General features: G+C 36.4%; 1 protein-coding gene and 1 long non-coding RNA gene across 9 annotated transcripts in view; one reads left to right on the forward strand and one right to left on the reverse strand.

The window, feature by feature from the left end:
- Positions 1-26,238, forward strand: part of CCDC91 (coiled-coil domain containing 91) — a 174,738-nt gene extending 148,500 nt beyond the window's left edge. For 6 of the 8 annotated variants that reach the window (XM_064517416.1, XM_026102420.2, XM_026102418.2 and 3 more), the window contains one exon: positions 8,255-9,480. In XM_064517416.1, coding sequence (XP_064373486.1) covers positions 8,255-8,377 — 123 coding nt within the window. In that variant the 3' untranslated portion in view covers positions 8,378-9,480. Of the gene's footprint in view, positions 1-8,254; positions 9,481-20,418 lie in introns of those variants that run through there. The other 2 variants (XR_010390784.1, XM_064517438.1) reach the window with 2 other exon arrangements.
- LOC135329361 (uncharacterized) lies at positions 3,405-18,351 on the reverse strand. The gene is made up of 2 exons (XR_010390786.1): positions 18,268-18,351; positions 3,405-3,628 (listed from the first exon to the last, which is right to left on the reverse strand). It is a non-coding gene; the product is annotated as an uncharacterized LOC135329361 (long non-coding RNA).
- Positions 26,239-26,440: the final 202 nt, after the last annotated feature.

The raw sequence follows: 26,440 nt of genomic DNA on the forward strand, positions 1-26,440 counted from the left end.
AATAATTTTTTTATGTGCTCTATTTAGTGTGCTGGAGAATTTTTTAAAGCCTTCTGTTGAATCTTTGGGGAGAAGATCATGTAAGTGCACTAGGAAAGCTTCCTGAGCCTATAGTTTTACTAGAAAATATAATGATATAGCTGAACCTCTGCAACTATAGAATTTTTCAGGATCATGTCAGGCTCATTTGCTGTTGTGGGTTAAGTTGTGGAAAAAAAAACTTCACGTTATAAAAATTCTACCAAACAAATCCCTCATCTTTGATTTTTCCTGAAAGAGATATCTACAGATGAAAATACGAAAACACGTGTAGGAGTCTTTAATTAAACTATAAATAACTATTCTGCTAAATACTGTGGGTTCGGTAGCCAATATACTGTATGGTATATGCAAAGAAACTTAAATAGTAAATTGCAACAGTGCATTTCAGGGGATTATTGTCCACCATGTATGGGGCAGAGGGAAGCTTCAAAAGCTAAGACTTCAATCACACAAGAAAACCTGTAATCTTTCAGAAATGTGCCCCCCAGAATTTGTGTTTTTCAAAAGATGTTTGAAAAGTGGCTAAGGTTAAAACAGATTTAAAATGCTGTTGTTAGTCTACTTAGCACTGAAGTTCAGGCTGTCCTTCAGAAAGACCATGACCTATATGCAGACTGATGCTAAAATATATTTTTTAAGAACATTATTACATACCTTTATAGATGTACTTATAGCTAGGGACAGAATGGAAATACCTAAATGTGAATTTGATTGCAACAATAATGGTCAAAGACTACAAGCTGGAGAAACTGCAACATGAGCAACCCAGTATTTCTTTAATATCATACTGGTTACGTAGCATAACCTCCTGCACAGAGGAAAAAGTACAATTGAAAGAATGTTTTTGTAAAAACATGTATGTACATGAACAAATCAAGAGCCATAAGTTCTCGCTTTTACTTAACTTTAAGTATATGCCTGATTCCACTGATTTCAATAGAACTTAACTAAATTTTTACTCTAGGCCGTAATTGTTAAGTGCATACATAAGTGTTTAGAAGAAGCAGTCTTTTATCGTCAATGCATTTCACTAGTGTTATATTCTTCTTGGAGATATCCACCTAAGTGTTGACCAAATTGTGTTATGTTAGGAATATACATATATATATATAAATAAAATAAAATTATACCAGAGTCTTTTCATGGGAAGAAGTATCAGTTCACTTCATTGTAAGCTTAGGCTCTTTTTTTCTTTTCCAAAAAGTAGGATATTTAATTAAATTATAAAAAATCATAGTAGGCTAATCATCATTTATCAGTTTATATTTACTGTTTTAAAATGATTTAATTTATAATTACATATAGTAATACCATATAGTCAAATAAATAGAAATCAATTATCGTTAATTCACAAACAACCAATAGAAAAAGCTTTGGTATAGTTATCAATAATGAATATATTTAGCAAAAAATCAAGATTACATTAAAAAGATAAATTTGCAACAAATATTACAACAAATTTTGATTGCTCTTAGCAACAATGTTGACATGTACTCTTTCCCCTGAAAATTACTTGAAAAGAAGGCAGGAAGATGCTGAAATATGTAGGATTTCTCTCGCTACTAATCACTTTGAAAAAATGTGTGTAATGGTTCTGTGATGATGTCCGTAATTATCTGTGGCTAATCAATATTCAACTTGAAAGAATTAACTTGGCAATGAGTTCTATTCAGCAGTTAACCAGCAGCCACTTGTAAACAGTAAGTGAATGTAAAGCCTTTCTATCAGCTCCACAAATCTAGACCTGCCAAACTCAAGCTTCAGAATGCATTCTCTTATAGATCAATCTCCATGTTTTCACTTCACTAAACCATTCAGTTTGGGTTTGAAATTTCCTATGCTCAGTCTTTGCAAGAACCTGTTTTGTTTGAGTAACAAAGGATACTTTCCAGGATTTCTGGTCCATTTCTTCTTATTTTGCTTTACGGATGAATATAAACATATATATCCCTATGCTAAAATGATTTTGTGATACAATTTTTTCTATATGTTTCATAAAAAATCAGCACAACTTGAAAGCTGATTTTGTGATCTTTAAGGGAAACTGCTCACTCTGCTTTATTACCAAATAAAAATAGCATGATTGTAATTAAATATAGTCAACTATGAAAAATACCAATAATAAAAGTAAAACTATCAACTTTTTACTCAATAATTTTACTCAACTTTGCTCTTTTTAGCCTCTAGTGGTTATATTTGTGAAGAACATTTCAACTTCTACTCCTGTTAGTGTTAAAGAGCCAAAATTGTGAGTTGAAATGCGTTGGGATATATTAATCATCACACTGTCATTTGAAGTTAAATTGTTCAATACACATTTGTATTTCAAGCTGTATAAAATGGTATTCTCTAAGAAATAGTGTGGGGGGAAAAATTAAGTCTTAATGTTTATAGTAAAAGGAAAAGTGAAGGATCCATGTGTAACATTAGCTTTGCATTTCTTCACTTTTGTAAGTGAAGTTCAGGCTACACTGAGATTAATAAAAAAAAAAAAACATGTTTTCACTTTGGTGAGATCAGAATTTCATCCTTTAATCTTCATGTCTAAACCCAAAATTGTATTTTCCATAAAATATTTTATTAGTTCCTGGTAATAGATAATATAATTATAACATATAATGGTTATTTATAGAGCTCTGACTCAGTTTTTCTTTTAGCAATTTGACATGTTCAAAGGGGTGGAGAATAGTCAATAGAGGAAGCTAAAAGCTCATGCCATGAAAATACTTTTATATGTGGGCAGTTACATTAGAAGGGGAAAATATTTAAGATGTGTATGCTCACTTATTTGTGTAAGAAACAGAGTATTTTCTACTTGAGACATCAGCCATGTAGGTTTTCATTCCATTTTATAGAAAACTTGAACTGAAAGATAAATTCTAAGAAAAATTGGGAGCTAAGAAGGATAATTCTTAAGTTTAGTTTGATCTGTGGATAATCTCAATGACACTTAATGAGAAAAAGGAATGACATAAAATAAAATAAAGCAGCCTGGAATGATAACAGTCACCTGGTGGCATTCTGCATTGTTATGTCTGAGCCTTTAGTTTTATTTCTTGAGTCAAATTCTTGGGAACTGCTTTTCGATATCTTACATAGCCAGTTCCTCAGTAGGTGAAACACAAGCACATAGAAAGACATCTCTGGTTCTTTCAAAAAAAAAAAAAAAGTTGAAAAACTTTAAAAGATACTTAGTATCTTAAAATAATGAAGAGTTCAGGAAAACGTTTAATGCCAGGAGCATTAAAACTTTGTGCTGATTTAATCTATGCCAACAGGAGACAATCTATAGAACTGGCAGCTTTGAACTGGATTTCACATGGAGGTAGAAAAACATTGAATAATAATAAAAACAGTGATGATCTGAGGTAGAAGAATCTCCCTTTAATGTTGCAAATCTGGATCAACACATTTTTCAGTATCTACAGAATTAGAACAGTTGGGTTTGGTTGCATGAATGCTCCATTTCTAATATGTGTTATTCATAGTGATCACATTTGCATATGAGTCACATTCAGTTTGATTTTGCCAGATGTCCATTTATGTTTGTTTAAATAATGAGATCATTCCATGAAGTGAACAGGACCTAAAAATACAGAGGAAAGACAGTTCAGAAAAACAAGGTTTAAAATGCCTTACTTACATATTTTCACGTCTCATGGTATATTATGCAAGCAGAAGTACAGCCATATCAAGGCACTGTTCAAAAACATTTGACTGTGTTGATAACACTTCATTAAACAATATATTACATAACAAAGCTTCACAGGATTTGTTTCTATTTTCCTAATCAATTACTCCATTAAAGGGAATGTTCTTTTAAACACATTTAAATGTATCATTTTCAAAGCCAGCATCATTTCACTGTTTCTCATTTTGTGTTGCTCGGTGAAGTTGCTAAGTCTTTTCACACAATGCTTTGTCATTTATTGTAGCTTGAAAAAATTTTAAAACATACTATTTAAAGCAAAGCTTATACATAAACTGAGCAGACAAGGGGCAACTGAGTTCTGAACTTTTCTGGTATTGAATTTACATAAACTTTTAACAAGCGATAAACTTTCCATATGAACAGACTACCAGCTAACCACTTGAGCTCAGCAAAGATTACCCAAAAGTTTACCTAATTCACTTTAGACTGTTAACGTCTTTCTCAAAGTCTGAAGAAATTCTTTTTTGTTCATACTGCAGCCAATCACTATACATATTAAACATTTACATTGCTGCTTCATGAAATAAATAATTTTAATGGTATACAGCTTGGGATTGCTGTCTTGGTAAAGAAGGTTAACACCAGCATATCACAGAACACACATATGGAGAGCTATTTTGATCTTTTTAAAACAGAAGCTGCAAGTAAAGCCTGGAAGAAAAGATAAGGGAGAGTTTAGCCAAAGCTCTTGGTGCCTCAATAAAGAACAGTCTAAGAGCATAAATGATATAATGTGCAGTAATCAGAAAACCATTTTCAAACTGATACATCTACCAGAAGCAATAGAATCTGATGACATACTTTTACAGAAATAGGTCTCATATGTTCTTTCATAAGACATAACAGATGATTTATGTGAATTTGACTTTATCTACCCATTCCCCAGAGAAATATGCGTCACAAGCACAAAAACACCTGCAAGCTTCCCCATGCAAAATGCCCTTTATAATTTGGACTGGAGGAGAGGAAGGAGGCAAGACACCTTTCAAACCAGAAGATACACACTATTGCAAGAACGGCGTATTTATGTTGTTTGTTTGCTTCAGGCTGTCCATTCTAGATACAGCTTCTTTGGGGCTTAGTTTGCTGTTTCTAAGTCTTGTGTTTTCTTATTACTGGCAGGTGTTACTTAAGTATGTCAGGTGCAGGCTTTTCTGAAATTTACTTGATCTGTTTGAAAATCTGTTGTAAATCAGTAGACTAAGTACATATCAGGCTATGTAGAGAGCAGTAATGGCTGCTCTGCAATGAGATGCAAAAATTTGCACAACGGCTGGGAATTTGCAGGAAGCAACAGAACAAGAAAGAATACAAGCAGATCTGTATTACTGAAGGAGAGTTTTATGACTGTGTGACTTCTACAAAATAGGTGTGTGTTATGGAATTGACACATTCATAACTGTTGAAAGAAAATGCTAAAATATTTAAACTACCAAAGCCTAGTTTGCATTTTAGAGGAGTGTAAAGTTCATCAAAGCAAAGCTTTATAGAAATGTTTCTGTGTACGTTCAGTCATAGTGCTGTAATTAAACCATGAATACATTTTCAAAGAGAGGTGGGAAAGTATAATCAACTTTGCACTGCATTTTATATTAATATGAAAAAAGCTGATATCTCTTATGGAACAAGATATCCATTCAAATGATTGCTGTAGCCTTATGGCAACTGATGAATGGCGAGCTGTCTGTTATATATGCTGAAACATACCACAGGAGCAATTTTTGATGAAAGCTATACTTAAAACCATGAGGGCTAGATATATGGGGCATGTAATATGCTTTCAAAAACCATGGCCATTTGCACATGCTTGCCAGTATAGGTCTTGTATGGCCGCATGGCCTCACACTGCTGTTTTGCTAATATTTACAGAGTTCAAAACCTTAATTAGTCAGTGGTGCACTACAGTTTGCCAGAAGTGGTGCAAAGCTAGGCTTCTTCCAAATTCCATTACTTACTTCCTTGAGTGGCATAACTTTTATGTCTAATTAGCTTTGTACTTCTACCTCTCAGTCTCGCCCTGTATCTTTATTATCTATATGTTCGGTTGAATTTTTGGCTGACCAAAGGGTAGTTATATTCAAAACATCATTCAGTTGTGATGTTTGCTATAGAATTCAAGTGAAAGGGAGTCTGCTGTATGTTTTATTTTCTAACGTTATGGCATTAAGCACCTTCAAAAACCTTTTGGTAAGCCATATTTTTATGTCATTCATATGCAACCTGACAAATCCTGTCATTTGATTCCTGTCTTTTTTGAAGGGGAGGGGAAGAAAGGGATGCATTTCCTTTACTGCAAGTACTTAGTTCACATTCCCTGACCATAGGAGACTCCAACAACTGAAAGAACAAAATGTTTGAAGAAACAAAACAGAAAATATTACCACTTTTCCTTTGGGACCTATTTAAACATGTTATCATTCAAATTAAAAGTACACTTTGAAATCTGAAATATATAGTCATATATAGTGTTCATTTTAAAGCAGAAACATTGTCTTTTATGAAGCGAACAGCTGTAATTTTAACAGATTCTGTGAGGATTTATCTAGTGGGGCAAATGGGCTGTTAAGATTGCTGTACTTGCTGAACTTTTTTCAAAAATCCTTACTCAAAGCTTTATTAGTATTCTCTTGTTTACAAGTAGATTTATTTTGCTTGTATGTTTAAGCTTGTACTCAATGACTTCAGAGTTAGTAAATTTTGTTGCTATATTATCTGGGAGGATAAAGATGGTGAATTTTGAGAAATAATGACCTTGTGGTCCCTGAGCCTATTTCTGATAGTTCAGATCAAATCAGGAGTTTTGAATGCTGTTTAGAATAACCCCCATGAAACTGAAGTGGTCATGAACAATATTATAATATAAAATCAACCCTTATTTTCAGATGATTTATCTTAATATTTTTTTGGCAGTACTAGCCAATCTAACTCCTTTTTCCCCTCATTCTCTTTACAGTTGAATATAGCTATTTTTGCATATAGGCGAATGCAGCTCAATGCAAATTTCATTCTACAGAGAATAGGCTTTATAAAGGTGTATTTTTACTACTGGACTTCTTGCTGCTTTGAATCCATTGGAAAAATTCCTTTGACCTTACTTGGACCCAGAATTTTAATCCTCCATCCACCTCCTTTGGTCACTTGTTTATGTTGTATTTGGATTCTGTCTAGAGCTGATAATAAATAAACAAACATTTTTAAGTGTGAGGTTAGGAAATCAACATGAGACTTTAGGTGAAAGATATGAGGAGGTATTCTCAGTTGAGTAAACTCCTGTATTTTCATTGAAGTAAAAGCAGTTAATATTGATGAATGCCATCTAAGGGTTTCATACATCCTTATAAAATAAGAATTATTATGAGGACACTCAAATTTAACAGTCGGAATTATGTTGCTTGAGTTATTCTCAGCTGAGTGAAGTACTTTTAGAGAACATCTAGTTCATGCTGAGGATGGGAAATGCAGTCAGGAATGTAGGGTTTTGTGCATTTCTGGAAGAAAAAAAAGCTAATAATGGAATTCATTTTAATGCTTTGGAATTCATTTTGAATGCTAACTGTTCATAGGTAGGTTTGTAAATAAAGGCAGTATCTTTTTTTAGAGTTCAAATCCACCCACCCCCAATCTTGCTAAATTTATTATTAGAAGCAAAAAATACTGTTATCCATAATGTCCGGGAATGGGTCAGGCTATCCCTGAGCACTAAGTGTAAAACTTGCAAGCAAATACCTGTTATTGCCATAATGAATGCAACCCCAGCATAGAAATCATCAATGTCCCAGGTTCTTACACCTATACCCCTATAATATTTCACCCAGTACACCCGTTGCCCTTACAATTTTCATAAGTAAAATAAAACAGCTGCTGTGTCCTGGAACAAACTCGGGCAATTTATGAAGGACAGAAACACCTGGCTACATATGAGGGAAAATTTCTCATAAAACAGTCTTCGAAATCCTTGTCTGTTCCTCAAAGGTGAACCTGGGAACTAAAACTCATTATTTTGCTGGATATCAAATAGAATGGAGTTGACAGAGTTGTGGTTTTATTGCACATTGTAATCTCCCTCTCCCTACTAGTAGTTTGTCAGGAAAATGATGTTCTATTAGAAACGGTTAAAAGTCCTATCCCTTTTACTGAGAGCCATGTGCAGAACATGTGCTTAGGCTAACCGGTCAAAGGAGCATGAACAAGAACCACACTGGCTTAATTCTTTGCACCTACTGTCTATTATGTAAAGTGTGAAGCGTGTTGCCAATTTTTTCAAATTTCTTGTCACCACACTTTCATGGAATTTGGCAGGTATTGAAAAATTATTTTTAGACTTACATGTGTTTTATCTTTGAGAAACTGGAATACTTAGGTAAAAAATTGTTGCTAAATTGCATGCATGTAAGCTATTTGGGATTTTTGGTTGAGTGTTTGAATTGTCGCTGACAAATTCTGGCATTTATTTTCAGGTTTTCTTAAAACTGATCTTTCTTTCCTTTTCTGTTTCAACAGCTTGATCAAGCTGTCCGTCAGAGAAATCTGTCTAGTTTGGAACTTTTCCTCTCATGTGCACAGAAACAATTAAGCACTTTATTAAAAGAAGAGATGATCACTACTGAAGAAAAGAGAGAGTGACATTCTGAGTACACCGATACAGTGTGATTTGTGGAGCTGCAAATCTCAATGTAGCAAATGACAAATGTTGTCTTTTCTAATCATTTGCGATTTTACCATTGGTTCAAGATTGATCTGAAGCTATGGATGATAGAAATATTTGTGGATGTTGTTCTTTGATTTTTTTTTTTTTTTATTTCTGACTACTATTATCAGATTGGAAAATAAGGAATAAGAAAATCACTAGAGAAAACACATCTGTTTTTATTTATGATTGTGGTTTCTTTGTATATTCTAGTAGCCCATGATTGATATGCTAGGTAACTGCAGCAATAATGAAAACATTTCCCTGTTGTGACTGCTTAAACAGTGGTATCATGTGTCTGGGTAATTTATTAATGGTTTTGATATTTTTTTAAAATAGAGAAAAAGACTTAATTAAATATTCATGCAAGTCTATTTTTATTTCCAAAGTATATGCCCAAGTGCATTGCCCCAAGTGAGCCTGAAGAGCTTATTACCTTCTGTTACTTTGGATGTGTAACAGAAGATCAGTACTGAATTTTAAGGGTGTTGACAGGCATTTCCTTAATCATTTAAAAAGAGCTCCAGCTCTAGAAATAGAAAAGTTTAAAAACTAAACACTACATCTTTTTACAGTAGTGCAAAGCATTTGAGAAGTCTTGTGTTGTAATAACTAATGTATAGTTTATACTTTATTTCTTTTTCTCTCTCTTTTTTTTTTTTTTTTTCCTGAAGCTAGTCTGATTCCAAAAGTCTTTTTCTCGTGAAAGTGGGATTGTGACTGACCTCAGTTTCAGGAAAAAAGTGCACGTAATTATGTGGAGACTGATACTGCACTGCCTCAGTGGAATTTCTGACAGGATGAGTGCAGGATGCTGACCTCAGATGCCCTTTCTAAACCTACTGAAGAAAGTAGAAAATACTCCCCACTGACTGTATTGGGCTTTGGATCATTGGGTCTATCCAGTCTTGCTAATGGCAGTGTGCCTACTGTCTACTGATTGTGGATTTGGAGTTTTAATTTAGAGGAGTTCTGAATGAAATAAAGGAAAATAAAAATATTATTCATACTTATGAATGTAAATAAATTGAGAATGATATCTCTCGTAGTGGGCTTGTGATTCAGTTGGGACTCATCGGCATTTTATAGTGAAGATACACTTTGCACTTGGTATTTAGTGTTGGGATTTTTTTACATCAGGGTTACTTTTCATGCATAATGGGCTTTCTTATGTTAATAAAGAAATTCCAAATGGTGCATATGTATTTTGCCATGTGAAATATGTATTACAGGGTGTTTAGGTATTATTTAAACCTTCTTTTTCCGTGCTTCATTTTTGTAGTCAAAACCAATATTGTTATCTTCTGTATGACTGCAAAGGCTCACTGAAGAAGTAAATAATGCAGGTTTTACTGTATGATGACCTTTCTCTACTAATGAATGAAAAATCAGTCTCCTTTTTTATACATATCTTGATTGACTGATTACTTTCCATTACTTCTAGCTGACCAAATGATGTTTTTTACCTGGAGAGAATAGGCAAAGGATACAGTCTCGATAGTTCTGATTCTCTTAGTTTTGAACGTCTGTCCCCCTTTGTTACTCAGTTTTGGTATGTAAGTCTTGCTTTGTTTCAGGGCTATGTGGTTATGGAGAATTTGAGTAGTTTTCATCTCCAGGTCCTGGCCAGCAGATTGCAGTCTTCTATTTGTTTATTGGTCCCAAGCAAGTGTAATTCATGTCTTTGTCAACTGCAGCTAGGATGGTGCTGATCTACACATTACTCAAGCAGGGAAGCAGAGTTAGTGCAAAATAAAGTTGATTGTATAGTGCTGTCTCACAATCTATGTTTAAATGTGGAGGTGTGATATGAATAGATTCCTAGATGGACTTCAGCCTTCTGGTATTTCTTTTCTAGGGTCATATGTGGAATAGTATTCCTTTCTATGATAGACTGCAAAGTGTTCCCCATCAAAATCCAGAGCCCTAATGCATTACCAGCATTTTTGTACTGAAGAGTTTTATATTCTGAGTTGCAGTAATATGCAAAAGCACTTGTTAACAGAAGTTTTTGATGGGTGTCAATAAGATTTCACTGACAACTACTGTTTATCTTTCCCATTAGCATTATGTGTTGTTTAATGTCAACTCTTGAATATGGTGATTATCACAGAGAGCTGTAAGGGGTGTTTTGTTTTGTTTTGTTTTGTTTTTCCTTTTTACCTTTGACAGATTTAGTCCCTTAATCTTTCTCTCTACACTCTGAGCAAAACTGCTGATTTAGTGTCTGCTACTTAAAGTGGTGACAACTAATAAAACAGAATTAGACCACAGTCATAGAAAAATCAGATTCAGAACCTGGATTGTATTCAAAACCCCAAGTCTCAGAGAAGAAATTTTGTTATCCAGCAGAAAAAGCTATCCAGTATGCAAGCTTTTCAGTATGCAATAATCTCCATCTTCTCTACATCCCACCCAAAGCTTTAGAGCTTAGTTTTATTTTACATTATTTCTGCATAACTACAGAACAATACAGGCTGTGGAGTTTTGGGAGGGAGGAAGGCAGGGAAGGGTTTGCAAAACCCAATCTAGCACTAGAGTAATGTCTAGTGACACTAGAATTCTTTTTTTTTCTCTCTCTCTCTCTTCTCTCCTGACAGACTGAAGAATGACATATAAGAGAAGTAGTATGTTCAAGACCTACTGGTAGAACTTTTTCTGCCTCTTTGAGGCATGGCTGCCATCTTGGTAGAATTTTTCCTTTTTATAATATGTTCAAGTATCAGTATCTTTAATAACCGTGATTGTAGAAAATAATTTTGGCAAGAGTGATATTTAATAGGAGAAACAAGAAAATCATTGCCCATTGAACTGACCCTTATAAGTGACAAATGCAAGAACAGAAATTTTCAAGCTAGGGAATCTGCAGCCTAGAACATCACCAAAACTTATGCATGCATATATATATATGTGTGTGTGTGTGTGTGTGTGTGTGTGTGTGTGTATATGATTCTATACTTTAAATTAAAAATAAGCCATAATTCTTGTTATGCAAAGATGTGTTTTAAACAAACAGTTGTGTGTATTAAAACCTAGTTAGAAGACTGGGGTGACAATAGAACTGCTATATATAATGGTGTCTTTCATTGCTATTAGTGTCAGGCCTGTTCCATTTTAACAGTTTTATTTGATGATCTAGAGCAGAGAAGAACAGAACAGTGGGATTTGTAACTAATAATTTGATATGTTAATACTGAATGCCATGGTATCATACAGTCTTATGAATTTGTGTTATATTTCCATATGTTTCTGTTGGCTCCCTAGTTGCTTCCACTACAAAATTCTAGGTTAGCCCTAAGCCTATGTATGTAGAAGTTTTTAACAAAGAGGAAATCATTTGCCACACACTTTCTATACACTGTCCAGAATTGAGATCAGTGAGGGAATATTTGAATATTTATTTTGCTCTAGGAATGTCATTGATAAATACCATTTTTATTAACAAAGCATTAAATTCCTTCCCTATATCATAGGAAGGCCAAACAGAGAAAATGCAGTAGTCATTCCAGAGGCTGAGGTCACATTAGTGTTTTGAGATTTTTGTGCATCTTTACATTGGTTTCTGCTCAAAAGTTGCCTCATGTCCAGCTTGCTTGGTAAATGGCAATATTAATTCCTGACTGACTGTAATTATCCATGTGGACATGACCTGAAAGGGCCTAATTCTTGTTCACACTGAAACTCCCTTTTAGCTCTCTAAACCCTTCTCCTCCACTCTTTATTTTTTAGGCCAAATATTTGAGCTGCAGATTTGTCCTCTCCCCTTGGAAGGAGTCTTTGATAATTTCATGTTTTTTCCCAACAGGATATAGCCACTGATGATAAATTGTTCATAAAGTGGACACAGATATAATTTATACTCACTTTCAGATGCTGTACAATGTCAGTACAGTATCAAATGGACTTAGCGCAAATGTAAAATGGTCTCTGAAAGTACATTTTATACCTATAGTCAATCTAGATTCCAGCTAGGTAGCTTTCTTGATGCCAGATGGGTAAATGTTAAAGCACAGAGCTCGGCATGGTCTGACTTCACATTTGTATGTCCCTGCTTCATCAGCTGCATTGCAGCCCACACTAAGCTACCTGAAACACATAGTCTGCGTTGAGAACTTTAGGTACTGCAGGCTTTGTTGCAGCAGCAATTAACTAGTACACAAGATTGCTGTAAGAATTTTTACATGGTAGTTCTGAATATTGTCTAGAAAGATTTTATAACGCCTGTGGCATTCCTTTTTCAGCAGTAGATTATAAATGTGCTAATGAAATACTGATCCAGGAAACACTTTTTACCTGGGTGTAATTTAAGCCCTAACTATTCCATGTGCTTTCAGGAGCAGGCTAAACAAATGTCTTTTCTGGGATCTATCCAGTAATATTGTTCCAAGGCTTCAGGAATCAATGGCCTGTTAATAGAGCTTAAGAACAGATTTTTATATTTTTTTAAGCCTACGTTAAACTGATGTAATTGTTGCTGAATAGCAGTTCAGGGCCACATTTCACCCAAATCAGCTTAACTTCATGAGGAAATCAGCAGAGTTGCACTCTGTTTGGCTCAAGGTCTGTAACTGCCTTTGCAGGCATATGTTTCATTAGCAAAAGGAGAGGACTGAGGTGTGGTGACTTCTTATTATAGACATTACCTAAGCAGTTCACTTGCTACAATGATGCAGTAGCTAAAAATGCCCTCATCAAGCTCCCTTGTATGTGGAGCAAAAGGTCAGTCTTGCTTTATGCCATTTGCCACAGATACACGTGGTAGGTTATTATGATTACATTTCTGTGGGAAGCATTGCTAGCATTACTTCTTTATAAAGACCTACCATAATGTCCTGAAAGTGGTGACAGTCAAGTGTAGATGCCGATGATAGTGTGGTATTTGGCAAGCCAAAAAAAATTTTTCTTTTTTTTTTTCTTTTGATCTTGTTTACTGTAGAGCGTGTATTTTAAACTTGCTGCATCACCTTTCAGGACAATCATTTCCTGTGATAGATATGGTATTGGTATTGCATCCATGTCTTACATACTCTCTGTGTAATTATAACTATTTTAATAGGCATCAGAGATTCACATTTGTTTATATTGCCTATAATTCTTCACATTTCAGGCTTATAAAACCAGCATTTTTTAGATGTTTTCCATTGTCTGGCATGAGTAATATGATACATAAAGAAAGGATTATTGAATAAACACTCAGGCTGTTCCACTTTTTTCTGATGGCATTTTTAAACAGTATGACAGCTAACCCTAGTAAAAAATGGGACGTTTGTTAATACACATTTCCTAAAAATACAATTATCAATGAAATGCCATGGGTTATCTCATATTTCTTTTCAGATTTGATCATAAATCTGTTGCAATAAATGTAGATCACCATCAGATTGCAAGTCATTGAGATTCATTCTCTTTCTTCAAGTTATTCAGATATTTTGTGTTCTTCTCACACATGTGAAAGGAATTTGCACCTCTCTGACTCTAAAAAGAAACTGTTCTTAACTGATCCCCTGTATAGTATAATGGTAGAAGGCCTTTTAGACTTTAGCCAAAGGAGAAACAGAATTGTTTTTGCTGAGTGAACTTTATAAGATACTCCGCAAGATACTTTGCAAGTTCTTTTACTACTACCAAATTAGGGCATCAGTTAAGACTTCAAACCTATCTTTGTATATAAATTTTCTAAATGATGGCCAGTCACCATGATACATGGCCAGTCTCTATTTTTGTGGCAATAATTTTACAAATTCCATCATTTAAGCATCCTGCTCTTTTATTGTGAACATAGATTATGTATTTCAACAGTGATTGTGCAATTCTGGCTCCCAGGAAGTTAGCAAGAATTCTGCTGTTGGTTATTTCCAGCTCAAGATTTCATCCTTCCTCACGTATTTTGCAACTGCATCTGCAATGAATATAACATACACAGCTTTGTGTGGGTCCAGAAATATGCCCAGAAACCGGGTTGGTTTGAAGTTCTTTCAAGAGCAGATTTTTTTTTTTTTTTTTTTTTTTTTTTTTTTTTAAGAAAATACTGCGTTTGTTCCATTCATGGAGATGGGAAAGAGCTGCTGGCTGAAACCTTGATGAGGTTATATCTGTGTCTCAATATTACTGCACTACTGCTAAGAAATATGTATTTTGATATTCTTGCTGAAATAAGTTGCTTCTCCATCAATACATCAGAACTGATAGCATCTCTATAGTATCCCCTGTTGAAAAGCCTGGAAAAAACATATTTAGATATGTCAGTGAAGTCACTATCACAAAGGTACAAATTACTTCATCTTAGCATCAGACTTGACAGTAGTGGAAAACATGAAAGTAAATGTAAGATGCTAGTATTTGTTATATATCCCTTTGATTATTAGTTTTAGTTGACAAAGAAAATGAGGAAATTCCCAAATACTGTATCTCCTGCAAATATGATCCATCTGTGAAGTTTACACTTAGATGTCTTTTGATAAAAATCTCAGTTTAACTAGGATGATTCTTAAAAAAATCAGTCAGGGTCAAAAGATCATATAAATGAAAGCATATTGCTATTTTATGGATTATTAGATAGAACAGGACAAAATCTGTCCTAGAGTGTCATCACCCAAGGCTTTCAGTGGGTGCTGTGTCTGAAGATGGCAGTGCTGCATTTAGTCTGTTTGAAATGGTGACATCAACATTGGAAAGCATGATTATTTCAGAAATCTGCCCATGTACAGTTTTCAAACTCTTGTGTCTTTACGGTTCATAACTTTTTTTCCGTATTTGTCTCATGTTCCATGCCCTAGGGCAAAGGGAAGTGTCCTTCTAAATCCTTACGATCATGATGATCACCACCTATAGGTGGCGGTGTAGAAAAGGAGCAATTGTCAACTAAGTGGAATTTGTTTTCTCCACACTGTTGCTACTGAGGGAAAGGGTATTTGAAGGAAGAGAAGTTCTCTACATGCAGAAAAAAGAAAATTATAGTACTGTGGTTTATGAACTGAGATGGACTTGGTGAAGAAGAAGAGATAAGTATGCTTTTATGCTGTGAATATTATTTTATCTGTTGTATATTAAGAGAAAGAAAAGAGATGGTTTCACACAACAGAAGGATGACAGGTTTAGATGAGAAGTAATATGCAGAAATTAGGTTCTAGACCCTTTAGAAAGTACTCACCTGAACCTACAAACTTCTCAGATATAATCAGCAAAATAAGTAAAAATTAAAAAAAAAAGTATTTCCTGCTCTGTTTCAGTTGCCACACAATCCTCAGAGGCTGTGTGAGCCAGGATGGGAGCCAGTGTGCCCAAAAGGTTGATGGTCTAGAAAAGCATGTCCTTTAGCACTTCTCAGGCTTAATGGTGTTGGGGTCAGGACCTGGACAATTTAGCCATGAGGTCTCAGTTCTCACAAAGAGACCATGCTAGAGGAGGACCTGTCCTTCAAAACCACTTTCAAAAATGTAAAAAAAAAAAAAAAAAAAAAAAAAAAAGGAAAACAGTATTTATACTTTGTAAAGAAGCTTAAAAGCATTACAAGGCTGACATGTTGAGACCCAAATACGTTAGTCTGACGCATGTCTGGAAGTGAGATTCCTCCACATCCTGGATAGAATGTGTTGAGAGTGTCTCTGGAGGAATGGTGTTTGCTGGGGATACTACTGTATCATGATGATAAGGATATTCTTGTTTGATAATTACACTAATATTAAAAAAATACTATGTACATGACAAAGAAGTCTTCAAATGTCTGCCAAAAAAAAAAAAAAAATACAGAGGTCTAGATGTTGTGTTGGAAGATTATATATCATCTATCTGCCTTCTTGGGAATAAGAAATGTCTTTAAGTCTTGGACGAAATAATTTTTCATTTGAACATATTACTGAAATTTGAATAAAAAATTCCCATAAGCTCAAGAGAGTAGGGGGAAAAGTCTATAAAAGACTGGTAACTAGGCAATTCAGGAGTGACATGAATATTCAGAAGAAGACAAATAAGTGCAAGCAGGATGAATATTAAATTGCACTCAATTGTATGAATATGTAATATAAATATCAGTTACAATGTATATATGTACAATTTGCAAGACAATTTTTCTTCAGTAAATTCTCAGGCACTCTAAAAGAGTAAGTGAGTTGAAGGAGGGGATGATGAGGTCATCTTCCACTTAAGAGGAACCCAACTGAATGGTTGGTTAGTTTGTTATACATTAGGGCCAAATGTTAATACCTACTATCGTGTGTAAGCATCTGGAAGTGCATGTTACTTTTCATAGAGCAGACGTAGCACAGTAGTTTGCATGTCCCTTGGCTTATCAATGATATGTTTAATCATATTTTAAATGAAAAAAATATATTTAATTTTTTTTCTTGTAGGTTCAACTTCAATAAGTTAAGCTGGAAAGTGGATTGAAGTGTTTTATGTGCCTTGTATACTGTCAGCGTCATGAATGATTTCATTACAGCTGCCTCCAGCACAAAGCTCAGAAATGTCAATTAACAACTTTAAAATAGATTTTGTACATTACAGTGAGAACTAATTCACACTTTCTAGACTTTTTATTGTTGAGCTCAGTGAAACAGATGTTGGTTACCTTTAAAGAAGACAAAATCCATGTGCCAAGGAAGTTGTTTGCTTTTATTAATTAAGAAAATTGTTGATCAATAATGTTTTTTATAGTGTTGTGGTGCTCTGAAAATTATGTATTTATATAACAGCATCCTAAAACTAACCAAAACAGATGTGTTCTCTGCTGACTTGCAGGTCAAAGAATTTTGTTACTGGATTTTACTCCTGCAGTTAATCCTTCAGAGCCAGCAGAGCTTGGACAGAGTGAGTTTGGTTTTATTCTGGCTCGTGAGTCACAAACAGAATTGTTACTGACGTGAACACGACCATCTCATGCAGCAAAAACTCAGGGCAGAAAGTAAAAAAGGCATTATATGTGCACCACTCTCCTGGTATCAATGTACCCCTCTATTTTGGGGTTCCCTGCTTTCCCTGATCTGGACAAGCTAGCCCCCAGGCAAGGTCCCAGGCTTCTTTCTCCATCCCCAAATGCTAGCAGGAAGCATTTGCTTTGTGGCTTTAGGGTGGAATTTTGCTCTTCTTTATTTCAAAGAGTATTTTGAGTGAGATCAGGATTTTATTCATTGTTTCTAGCTATTGTCTCCCCTTCTTGACAATGGAGCTTTAAGGGAATATCAGTGATACGATGTTTACAAAGGGCTCTCTAGCAAGGAAAGATACCCGTTATAAAGAGAGAGACACTGAAAAGCTTTCCAGCCTGAAGTCCACTTGGGAACATCGTGCTTCCATTTCCGAAGACCTCATTCTGTTAATTTCTTAGTGTTTTCAGGGAGATCTCCCCTACTTACATAGATTACAATGTGTTCTGAGTTGTGGAGGAAATTGCCTTATCACACTGTTATAGCGACATGACATCTTGTGCTCAGCTCTGCATCCTGGCATGCTCTGCTACTGCACTGGTCTTTTAATCTGGGAGTTAGTATAGCTGTCCTCTTGTATATTGTGTTAAATACTCTTCTGATACAATAACATTATATTGAGAGGAAAGTGACTATGCAATAAGATCTTGAATGTTATTTTCTGTTGCATTAGTGAAAAGTGTTGCATTAGTGAAAACTGCCAGTATGCCTCTATGTAGAGGAGGAGATTGCTGATACAGGAAGGCTTTCAGCTTTTGTTTAAGGAAAGGTATTGTGTCTATCTTACTGTATCTTACTTAGCATTTAAAATTTGGTGATGAGGCAAAATTACTCAGAGGAACCCATTAAAAAAGCAAATAGGACACTCCAAACATAACCACTCAAAGGAGATGAAGTAGACTTACTCCTCTCTTTGTGGAAGTCTTGGGGGTCAGTTTCAGCCTCACCTGTAGGAACAAGCAAAACAAGGGCCTTTGCAAACCTTTGCATAGACAGATATAATGCAATCCTATATAAGTCTGTTCTCCTTCTCCCTTTGTTCTTTCCCATCCCATGTTTTTCCCAGGCTACTACCAACAGGTAGCAGGATGCTAACAAGGAACTCACGTATACCTGAAAAAGGGCTTAATATTAGTTACTATCATCACTACCAAACCTCAGTTGCCTTTTTTAAAGTAGATATCAATATCGTACAGCAATGGCATCATATATCATTCAGCTTTAGGCTCAGCTTTGGTACAGAGATCATGCATGCAGTTCTCCTGACATGTTTAGAAATGATTTAGGAATTGACTGCTTCCTACTCTTTTATTTGCCTCTCGTTAAATGGCCAATAAACTAGTGCTCAGACACATAGGTGCTTGACAATGCTTTAAAATCTTAAAATATTCAGACATTATGGTCAAGTCTTCCAAGATCCTGAGATTTTTTTAAAAGTCATAAAGTGGTTTTTTAGCCATTTTTAATAAGAAATGATTACACTATTTGCCTTAGAGTTTTGAAACCTTTAACATTCTTATTTCTGATCTTTTCTCTGTAATAGCAAGTGCCAGAAACCCTTTTTTCTCCTTTATGAGAGCTAAAACTCGCAGGATCCCAGGAGGTGAGACTTTAAGAAAAACATCAAATACTGTAAAACCTGTGATAAAGTCATTAGCAGAGCAGCCCTGTCTTGGATAGATCAATAGTTCACCTGAAGGAGGGTGTCATATTTCAACCCTACTTCTCCAGTTCCGCTCGTAACTTCAGTATGGTCATAACTTCACCCGCCCCCCAAGTTGAAGGTTTGAGGTTAGATCTTAGGCAGGCTTTAGAGTAACGCTGGTTTATACTGGGTGACTGGTGATCTTACATTCTTCTGATTCTCACTAATAAGAAAAAGAAAGCATCATGACATTCTGTCAGGTCTTCCTATGTCATCTAACTTTTAATCTCTTGACAAGCATTTTTGTTTTGACATTATTTAAGTGGAAAGGAATCTGCCTCCTTCCTCGCACAGAAGTCACCACTGCAGGATACACTAGGAAATGGACTTAATTTTGTGTAAAAGAACTGTAAATCCCAATGCAGTATCAATTGGTAGACTGCTCCTGATGCCTCTGTAGTATTGGTGCAGTTACTGGAGCAGTAGCTTCTGTGTATAAGTATAAAGTCCTCACTAGTTATTGTTCACAGTCTGCCACAAATGTGAATAAAATCATGCAGCTCCTAGATTAATCACCTCACATTATTTGGCTTATTACATACCAAAGTGACAGGCTGCTAGGCAGTTTGGATACAGATAAGGCAGATATGTGTAAACTAACAACTGTGCTCAATGTGTCAAAATTCTCCTGATCATCCTGTTTACAGGAAATTTTTTTCACAATAGAAAGCCCAAGTCTTACCTCATTGTAGTTCACAGTAAAACACAATCAAAATGTGCAGAGCTGATATGATCAAAACATATATTTGCAGCACCTGTTGATTTTAATGTTGGCAGATTTATTTAACATGTGATTGCTAATAATTAGGGAGACTTTGGTACCAATAGGGAAAGAAAGCAATTCTTTTCCCTATTAATTAACCTGTGGCTATATCTAAACTAAGATTAAAAATAAAAACATAAAAATAAATAAAGATGGCTAGTCAGAGGTTCACTGTAGATATAGAAATATTAGAAGCATTTTAGGTCCTCATAGATGTTCATGAAAGAAAAGACAATCTAATGGACTTTGGCCCTTCAGAATGGCATTTCAGAGCATGCTGTATACAATGTCTTTCCCATCACTCACTGGAAAACTAATAGAAAATAACAGGACCTCATTGTACAGATAAAGAGAAACAAGAGTCAGCTGGTTTCTCTGCATGGAAATGGCGAAACCTGTAGGTAAGTAAAAACCCATCAGTCTTGTAAGAAGTGCTCATTTGGTACAGCAAAAAACAATTTAATACTGAAATAGGATTGATTTATTTATTAAGTATGGAGATGCTTTTTCCAAACCTATGATGTTTGACATGTAAGACATTGCAAATTAATAACTGAATACATTAGAAAATGTCATTTGATTTGCCAGGTCTCCTGCCATGTGGTTCCCGAAGGAAGTAGCATTGCAGCATTGCAGAGAACAGAAAGAGGGTGGAGCAACTAGCCCAGCAGCATTAGAGACCAACCTCCCACGTAGTACTTTGCAAGTGTATTGTTCTGACAACATGCAGAGAAATAGATCAGTAAATCCATGCAGCAGAGGATGCACCTAATGCTGGTGATTCAGAAACAAGGTAAACTGCCGAATGCTGGAGCTGAGGATTTTATAATAATAGTAAATGCAAACAAAAAAGGTAGAGAGTATTCAGCACTGAAATTGGACCTCCGGTAATAGAACTTGTCTAAGTGGATACCCACTCCAGTCATGTCAATGGGACCAGAAAATCAGTGCGAGTCTCCCAGGGGTCTTTCCTCATCTCACGGCTTGGTGATTGTCAGCAAGAGCTAGAAGCATAAGAATGGGTCAGGGCAGGGAAAGAGAAATAAAATAGCCTAGAGAAAGAAACTGGTGTTCAGAGGTAGTGGTGAGGAAAGAATGGACATGGGATGGAGCAGGCCTGCCTTCCTAAGGGTACGCTTGCTTAGGGGAGTCCCAGCAGCATAAGATAAGCTTGTGGCAGAAAGCTGGGTGAACTCATCTAGCACTCAGATGCTGATGTCATAAAAACAATTTTGGCATCCCAAGCGTTAGAAGACTAGAGAAGAGGGGAAGACAGAGTAAGGGGGGAGAGTGAGGCAGCCAAGAAAAGAGGAACCAATAACATTCGGAGCCAACACCAGAGAAGTCACGGAAGTCAGGACTGAACGAAACACCACACTGCAAGGGTGAGATAATGAGGATCACAGACAGAGGCAGTGAGGTGAGCGATGCAAAAAAAAAAAAAAAAAAAGCAGTGTTTAGTGAGAAAAAGTCTGGAGAAGACTAATCAGAAAGAAAAATGCACATAGTGACCATTTAGAGACAGAAATATGGGGTTAGAGTGGGAGTGGGAGAGGGAGAAACCAGGAGGAGAGGGTGAACTTCTGTGTAACAGTTGCTTCCACACGCACACTATTAAAGTTGGACAGTGGTGCTGAAAAAGATTTAAATAGAGTTGATTTCCTGAGCTTGTAATGAGTCCGGGCACTTTGGGTTTGGCTGAATCTTTTTTCCATTTTTGGGGCTTTTTTTCCACAGGAAGAAGTAAAACATTTTCAAACCAACTGTAGTTCTGGTCCAAATCAGTTTTAAGGTTCTAGTTTGGGAATATCAAATTCTCACAAGCCTTCTCATTAGATTATGGCCCAGCAAAGATTGAGATATTTCTGTAATCTTGATTGGGGCCCAAAATTTCTTTCTGCTTTTGAGCCTGCTTTCCAACCAGTGCTGCTAAGGTGTGTTTGAATCAGAAGATTAGACTCCAAGCAGCTGTTTTTCTCTCTCCTTTGTCTTTTCTCTCCTTCCACTGTCCTAATCCCTACCACTTGCCAAAGTTTCACTCCCTCCTGTCTCTACCTCATTGCCAAAAAAAAGAAAAACAAAAACCTCACAGCTCACCCTCCTTTTTTTTTTTTTTTTTTTAATAAGATCAGATTTTGAGGCTTTGGTTTTGACTCATGTCTAAATGAGGTAAAAAACACTCAGCTGTTTTTCCCAGTCTTAAAACCTGATGTTGCTTGGGGTTTGTGGTAAAAAGGAGATTAATGTCCTTGTGTATTCCCTATAACAAACTTTTTTCTTCTTCTTCTTCTGTTGCATTCAGTTTTTGTATTGGTTCTGGCCACTGCTGGAGACAGCCTACTGGACGAGATTGATAGCTGGTATTAAGCCAAGATGTTTTTTCTGATGTTCTTAAGTGTTCCTGCTAACTTCTGTTTTCTGACATTTTCTTGGATTGCCACGGTACAATGCTCTCAAGCATAAATAAAATTGTTTGTTTGATTTTTTTTTTTTTCATCTACTGTCAAAATACTTCACAAGGTCATCCCTCAGCTTTAAAGGCAGGAAGTGTTAGATAAACATGCACATACAGAGATACACATTCATTTGTGGTAGATGTCAGATTGAGCTAATCATGCAATCTCTTTGGGAAGCTGTAGCTGAAGGCAGAAGAGAAGCTCTGCATATCAAAGAGTCAAAGTGAGTTGAGTAGTGACTCAGTAAGTAGTCATTGTAAACAAATTAATTTGTGCCTCAGTTTACTTGACTGCAAAAAGTATATAATGTGCCCCTTGATGATCCCTAAAGTGTTTCAAGGCTGGAACAGTATTCTGAGAACGAACTGATGTGCTTTCTAATTCAGGTGACTATTGATAAGCAGAATTGTGACTATCTCCCTCGAGAAATGAACAAATTTGTATTTGGAAAGTTGCCATTCCCAACAACAGTGTGCCCAAAACATTCTCCTTCTCTGTCATCTCAGTTCATTCATAAGGGACTTTTTGTTTATTTTCTGGAAAATGTGAAGCACAAAACAAGCATGAAGCAAAATAATTTGCTAATGAGTGCTAAAAAAAAGTAAAACAGCCAGAATCTTTTTTAGGAAACTTTTCCACTGTCAAAAATTCTGCACCTTCTTTTTATGGGGGTAGGTAAAAAGGAAGGAGTTTGGCGGAAGGGGGTGTTAAGTTCTACGTAGATGTAATGATTAAATGCCAGCTTTGTGTCTTTTTTTTTTTTTTTTTTTGGCCTGCTAGGAGCTATGTACCATGGAGATATATAAACAAGAAGTGATCAATTATTCATGCAAAAAAGAGGTTTCATGAATCACAGGAAAACGGTAAATTATGTGGAAAAGCACATTTCACACTCTATTCAGGATATAATTATGACAACTAAAAATGGTTATCATAACTATGCAGATTCTTTTTAGTAAGATTTGAGTATGGGTGGGAGAAAGGGTTGTGATAGGATAAGATCTGCAATAAAACCTTTCTGTTGTTTTTCAGGAGCAAAAACACTACCTTAGCTGCCTGCTCCAGTGTGCCTCATTGAAGTATGTGCCAAGTGTGTAAATGCAACCCTGGAGGACCTGGCAAGCCTGCAGGAGGTCAGGCCCTGAAGCGCATGTTGTTTGTTAGCAGCAGCTCTTGCAGAACACTGAGGGTGGGAGCAGTGCCCACAGTTAGCAGAAGATGAAGTAACTATTAAATCAATGCAGCATCTCTGTCCACAAGTGTGTTTTTGCTTCTTTGGTGGTATGTTTTAAGGGACGATTTTTTTCAAGTATAGCAGAGGAATATACTACTAGAAGGCAACCTGCAGTGTTTGGATTGTTCCTCACTTCAGAGATATACGTTCCAGCCTCCTGCACTGAACTCTGCTGGCATTAACTCCTTCTCACTCTTTTAGCCTGATCCTGCGATTGCCTCTGCCTGAGGACAGATTTGTACTACAGTCCCATTGACTTCACATGGTGCACATATTCACTAGCTCTAGAGAAGGCTCTAGGACTGGGAAGCTAATGCTAGCAGAAAGCTTTTAGGTAGCAAATTAGTACTTTCTTTTGCTTTTGATAAAATCGCATCAGTCAAAACCGGTATTTACTTTCATTGCCCAGTTCTGCATGGTTTCATGAGCTACATTCTATAGAAAGCTATCATATATTTCTTTCCATGTATGCATTTGGCTAATAATGGCACATAGTCACATCAGACTCTGTAGCAGAGAACATACCATCTCTTACGTCGTCAAACTGTTTGGTTCTCAGGCACTTTGCCAGTTCATAGCATTCTGCTAGCCACGGAGATTGCTATGCTTGTCTGAAATGCTTTGTTACAGAAGCCTCTTTGAGAAACATTTTCTGTCTGCTGATTGGAAAGTCAAGTGGTGACTGTGATACAACAGAGTTCATGGTTCTGAAAGTGTCACTCCACTGACCTAATAGGGAAAACTGGAACACTGTAGCAAGGGCTTTAATAAAGCCTTTCCATTGGCATCTAGTACCCATGAGAATGAGCATGTAAGACTTGAGTTACCATTATTTTACATGAAATGATGAAGAGAAGGGGAATGACTTTAGTTTTAAATCAGAATGTCAGGACAAGTGACTTAGTAACATCAAGTTTCTGGACTGGGGAGCCCCTCATAGTGAAAAATTCACGTGCAGAAATCAAGGCACAGAGAACTATATGTAGAAAGGATAGTCAGAAAGCTGCCAAAGTTCATGGGCCCTGCTTTCAAGGTGCTTTCAGTGGCTGCACTTTTTTCTCATTGCTTTGTGCACTGGATGACCAGCCATGATTTTGAACAGTAGGGTTAAAGTTGCTCCTATCAAAGGAAATGAATTGACAGTTCTCAACAGATGTGTTTTCTAGCTACTTTTCCCAGGATCAAATGATTCTACAAGGTGCCAGTGACTGAAGAAGCAGGCTCCTGATGTGACCTCCTTTGGACTGAGATTAAGTGATGAGAAGGAGCTAGAAGAGGGCTGGCTTGTGCTAGATGGGAGGAGCTTTGCTGCTGAAAATATTTCTCACATTAGTGGTGCCGACTGCTACATCATGTCACAAGTAGGGTGAAAAGGAGCCAAGATGTCCACTGGTCCCTGCTATACTTTTTGTTCACTATCATCATTCATCAGGTGCTGTGTCACATATAATATTTTCCATCTGTTTTTGGCCATATGGTCTGGTACTGCTCAACAGCAGAAACCTGTTGATTCTGGACTGCTGGCTACTACTGGCTGGCACACCTAACTGTAGGGTGACTTAACTGTGGTGGAAGACAGACAGAATTGTTTCCAGTGTACACCTAAGGAGGCCCTCTCCATAAAGCAAACATTGATTTTGGAGGGGTATTTTTTTTTCTACCTGTCTGCTGCCAGCAGGCAGTAAATAGGATCCCTATACTTTTCCCTGTTAATGCTTACTTGCATTGAAATTCATCAGCAGCCTTTAAGCCAATAGAAGTTTCTGACCATTGCACACTCTTAAGAACAAAGGAGGCCCATACCCATTGTTATGGACCACTTAAAATGAGCTAAGGCACTGGAGACAACACCGAAGTCCATGGGTGGCCGATGACTGTGGGTTCACTGGGTTCATCCTGCTTTATGGACTAACTCCCACTGTTATAAATCATGAACGTATGAATTTCTTCCTGGAGCAACTTGTTTTCTTGGGGTTTTTTTGGAAACTTTCAGTAACTGCACTGACCACAGTCTCTGCTGCTGAACTTGCCGTAACTGAGGATCGCTCATGAATGTTTACTCTTAACAGTGTGTGATTTCCCGTTGTAATTTCTGAATCACATTCTGAATGGCCATGCTGATACTAAAGTGTCATAAATACACTTCTAGATAAAATACTGGTATCTCAGACATGACCAACCTCTCTAGAGTCAGCATGCCACAGGTCTGAGGCACCCCCAGCCTGAAACAGACCTGGACATCCTGCCCCCTGCCAACACCAATTTTGCTTAAGAGCACCAAAATATTTAAGATGGAAAACAATCTATTTTTAGAACAATCAAGCAGTCACTCAGGATATTATTTATGTTTAAATTAAAACCAGCTTTTAGGCCTTCAGCTTGTCCAAAAAGCTAATGTTATTTAAGGAGGAGAAAATGTTTGCAATGATCTAAACAATTATTTGAACCTGGTATTATGCACTGGGAGGAAACAGCAGCATCCTGCAATGGCTTCTCCCTTTAAAAAGTTGGAGGAAAAAAATGGTTAAATGTGCTATCCATTTATTCAAAAATGGCTACCAGGACACGGTTTACAGAAGTCACATGTTCTTTGTGGCAGAGCAATAGTTAAAGGATTGCTTGGGCTGAGTCAAATGCCTAGTGGTGCCTGTTTGGAACATTTTCCTTTGAGTCACTTTGTTTGAAATGTAATAAATGGCTGGTCGATCTGTTGTTAGAGCCTCTGTAGTTGTTGCCTGGAATATTATTCCAAAATGTTTGCTCCACAGAGGTGTCTCATGAGTGGTACCTCTTACTCATATCTGTCATATTTTTAAGAGGGGTAATCTGAACTTTCTCTGTTTTTTTGCTCACATCTAGCAGATGTTCAGACAAGCAGGGGTGTTTCCTTCAGTCATGCTGTCACTGCATATGCTTCCAA

The sequence above is a fragment of the Dromaius novaehollandiae genome, chromosome 1, assembly GCF_036370855.1.
Source record: "Dromaius novaehollandiae isolate bDroNov1 chromosome 1, bDroNov1.hap1, whole genome shotgun sequence".
Classification (NCBI taxonomy): Eukaryota; Metazoa; Chordata; class Aves; order Casuariiformes; family Dromaiidae; genus Dromaius; species Dromaius novaehollandiae.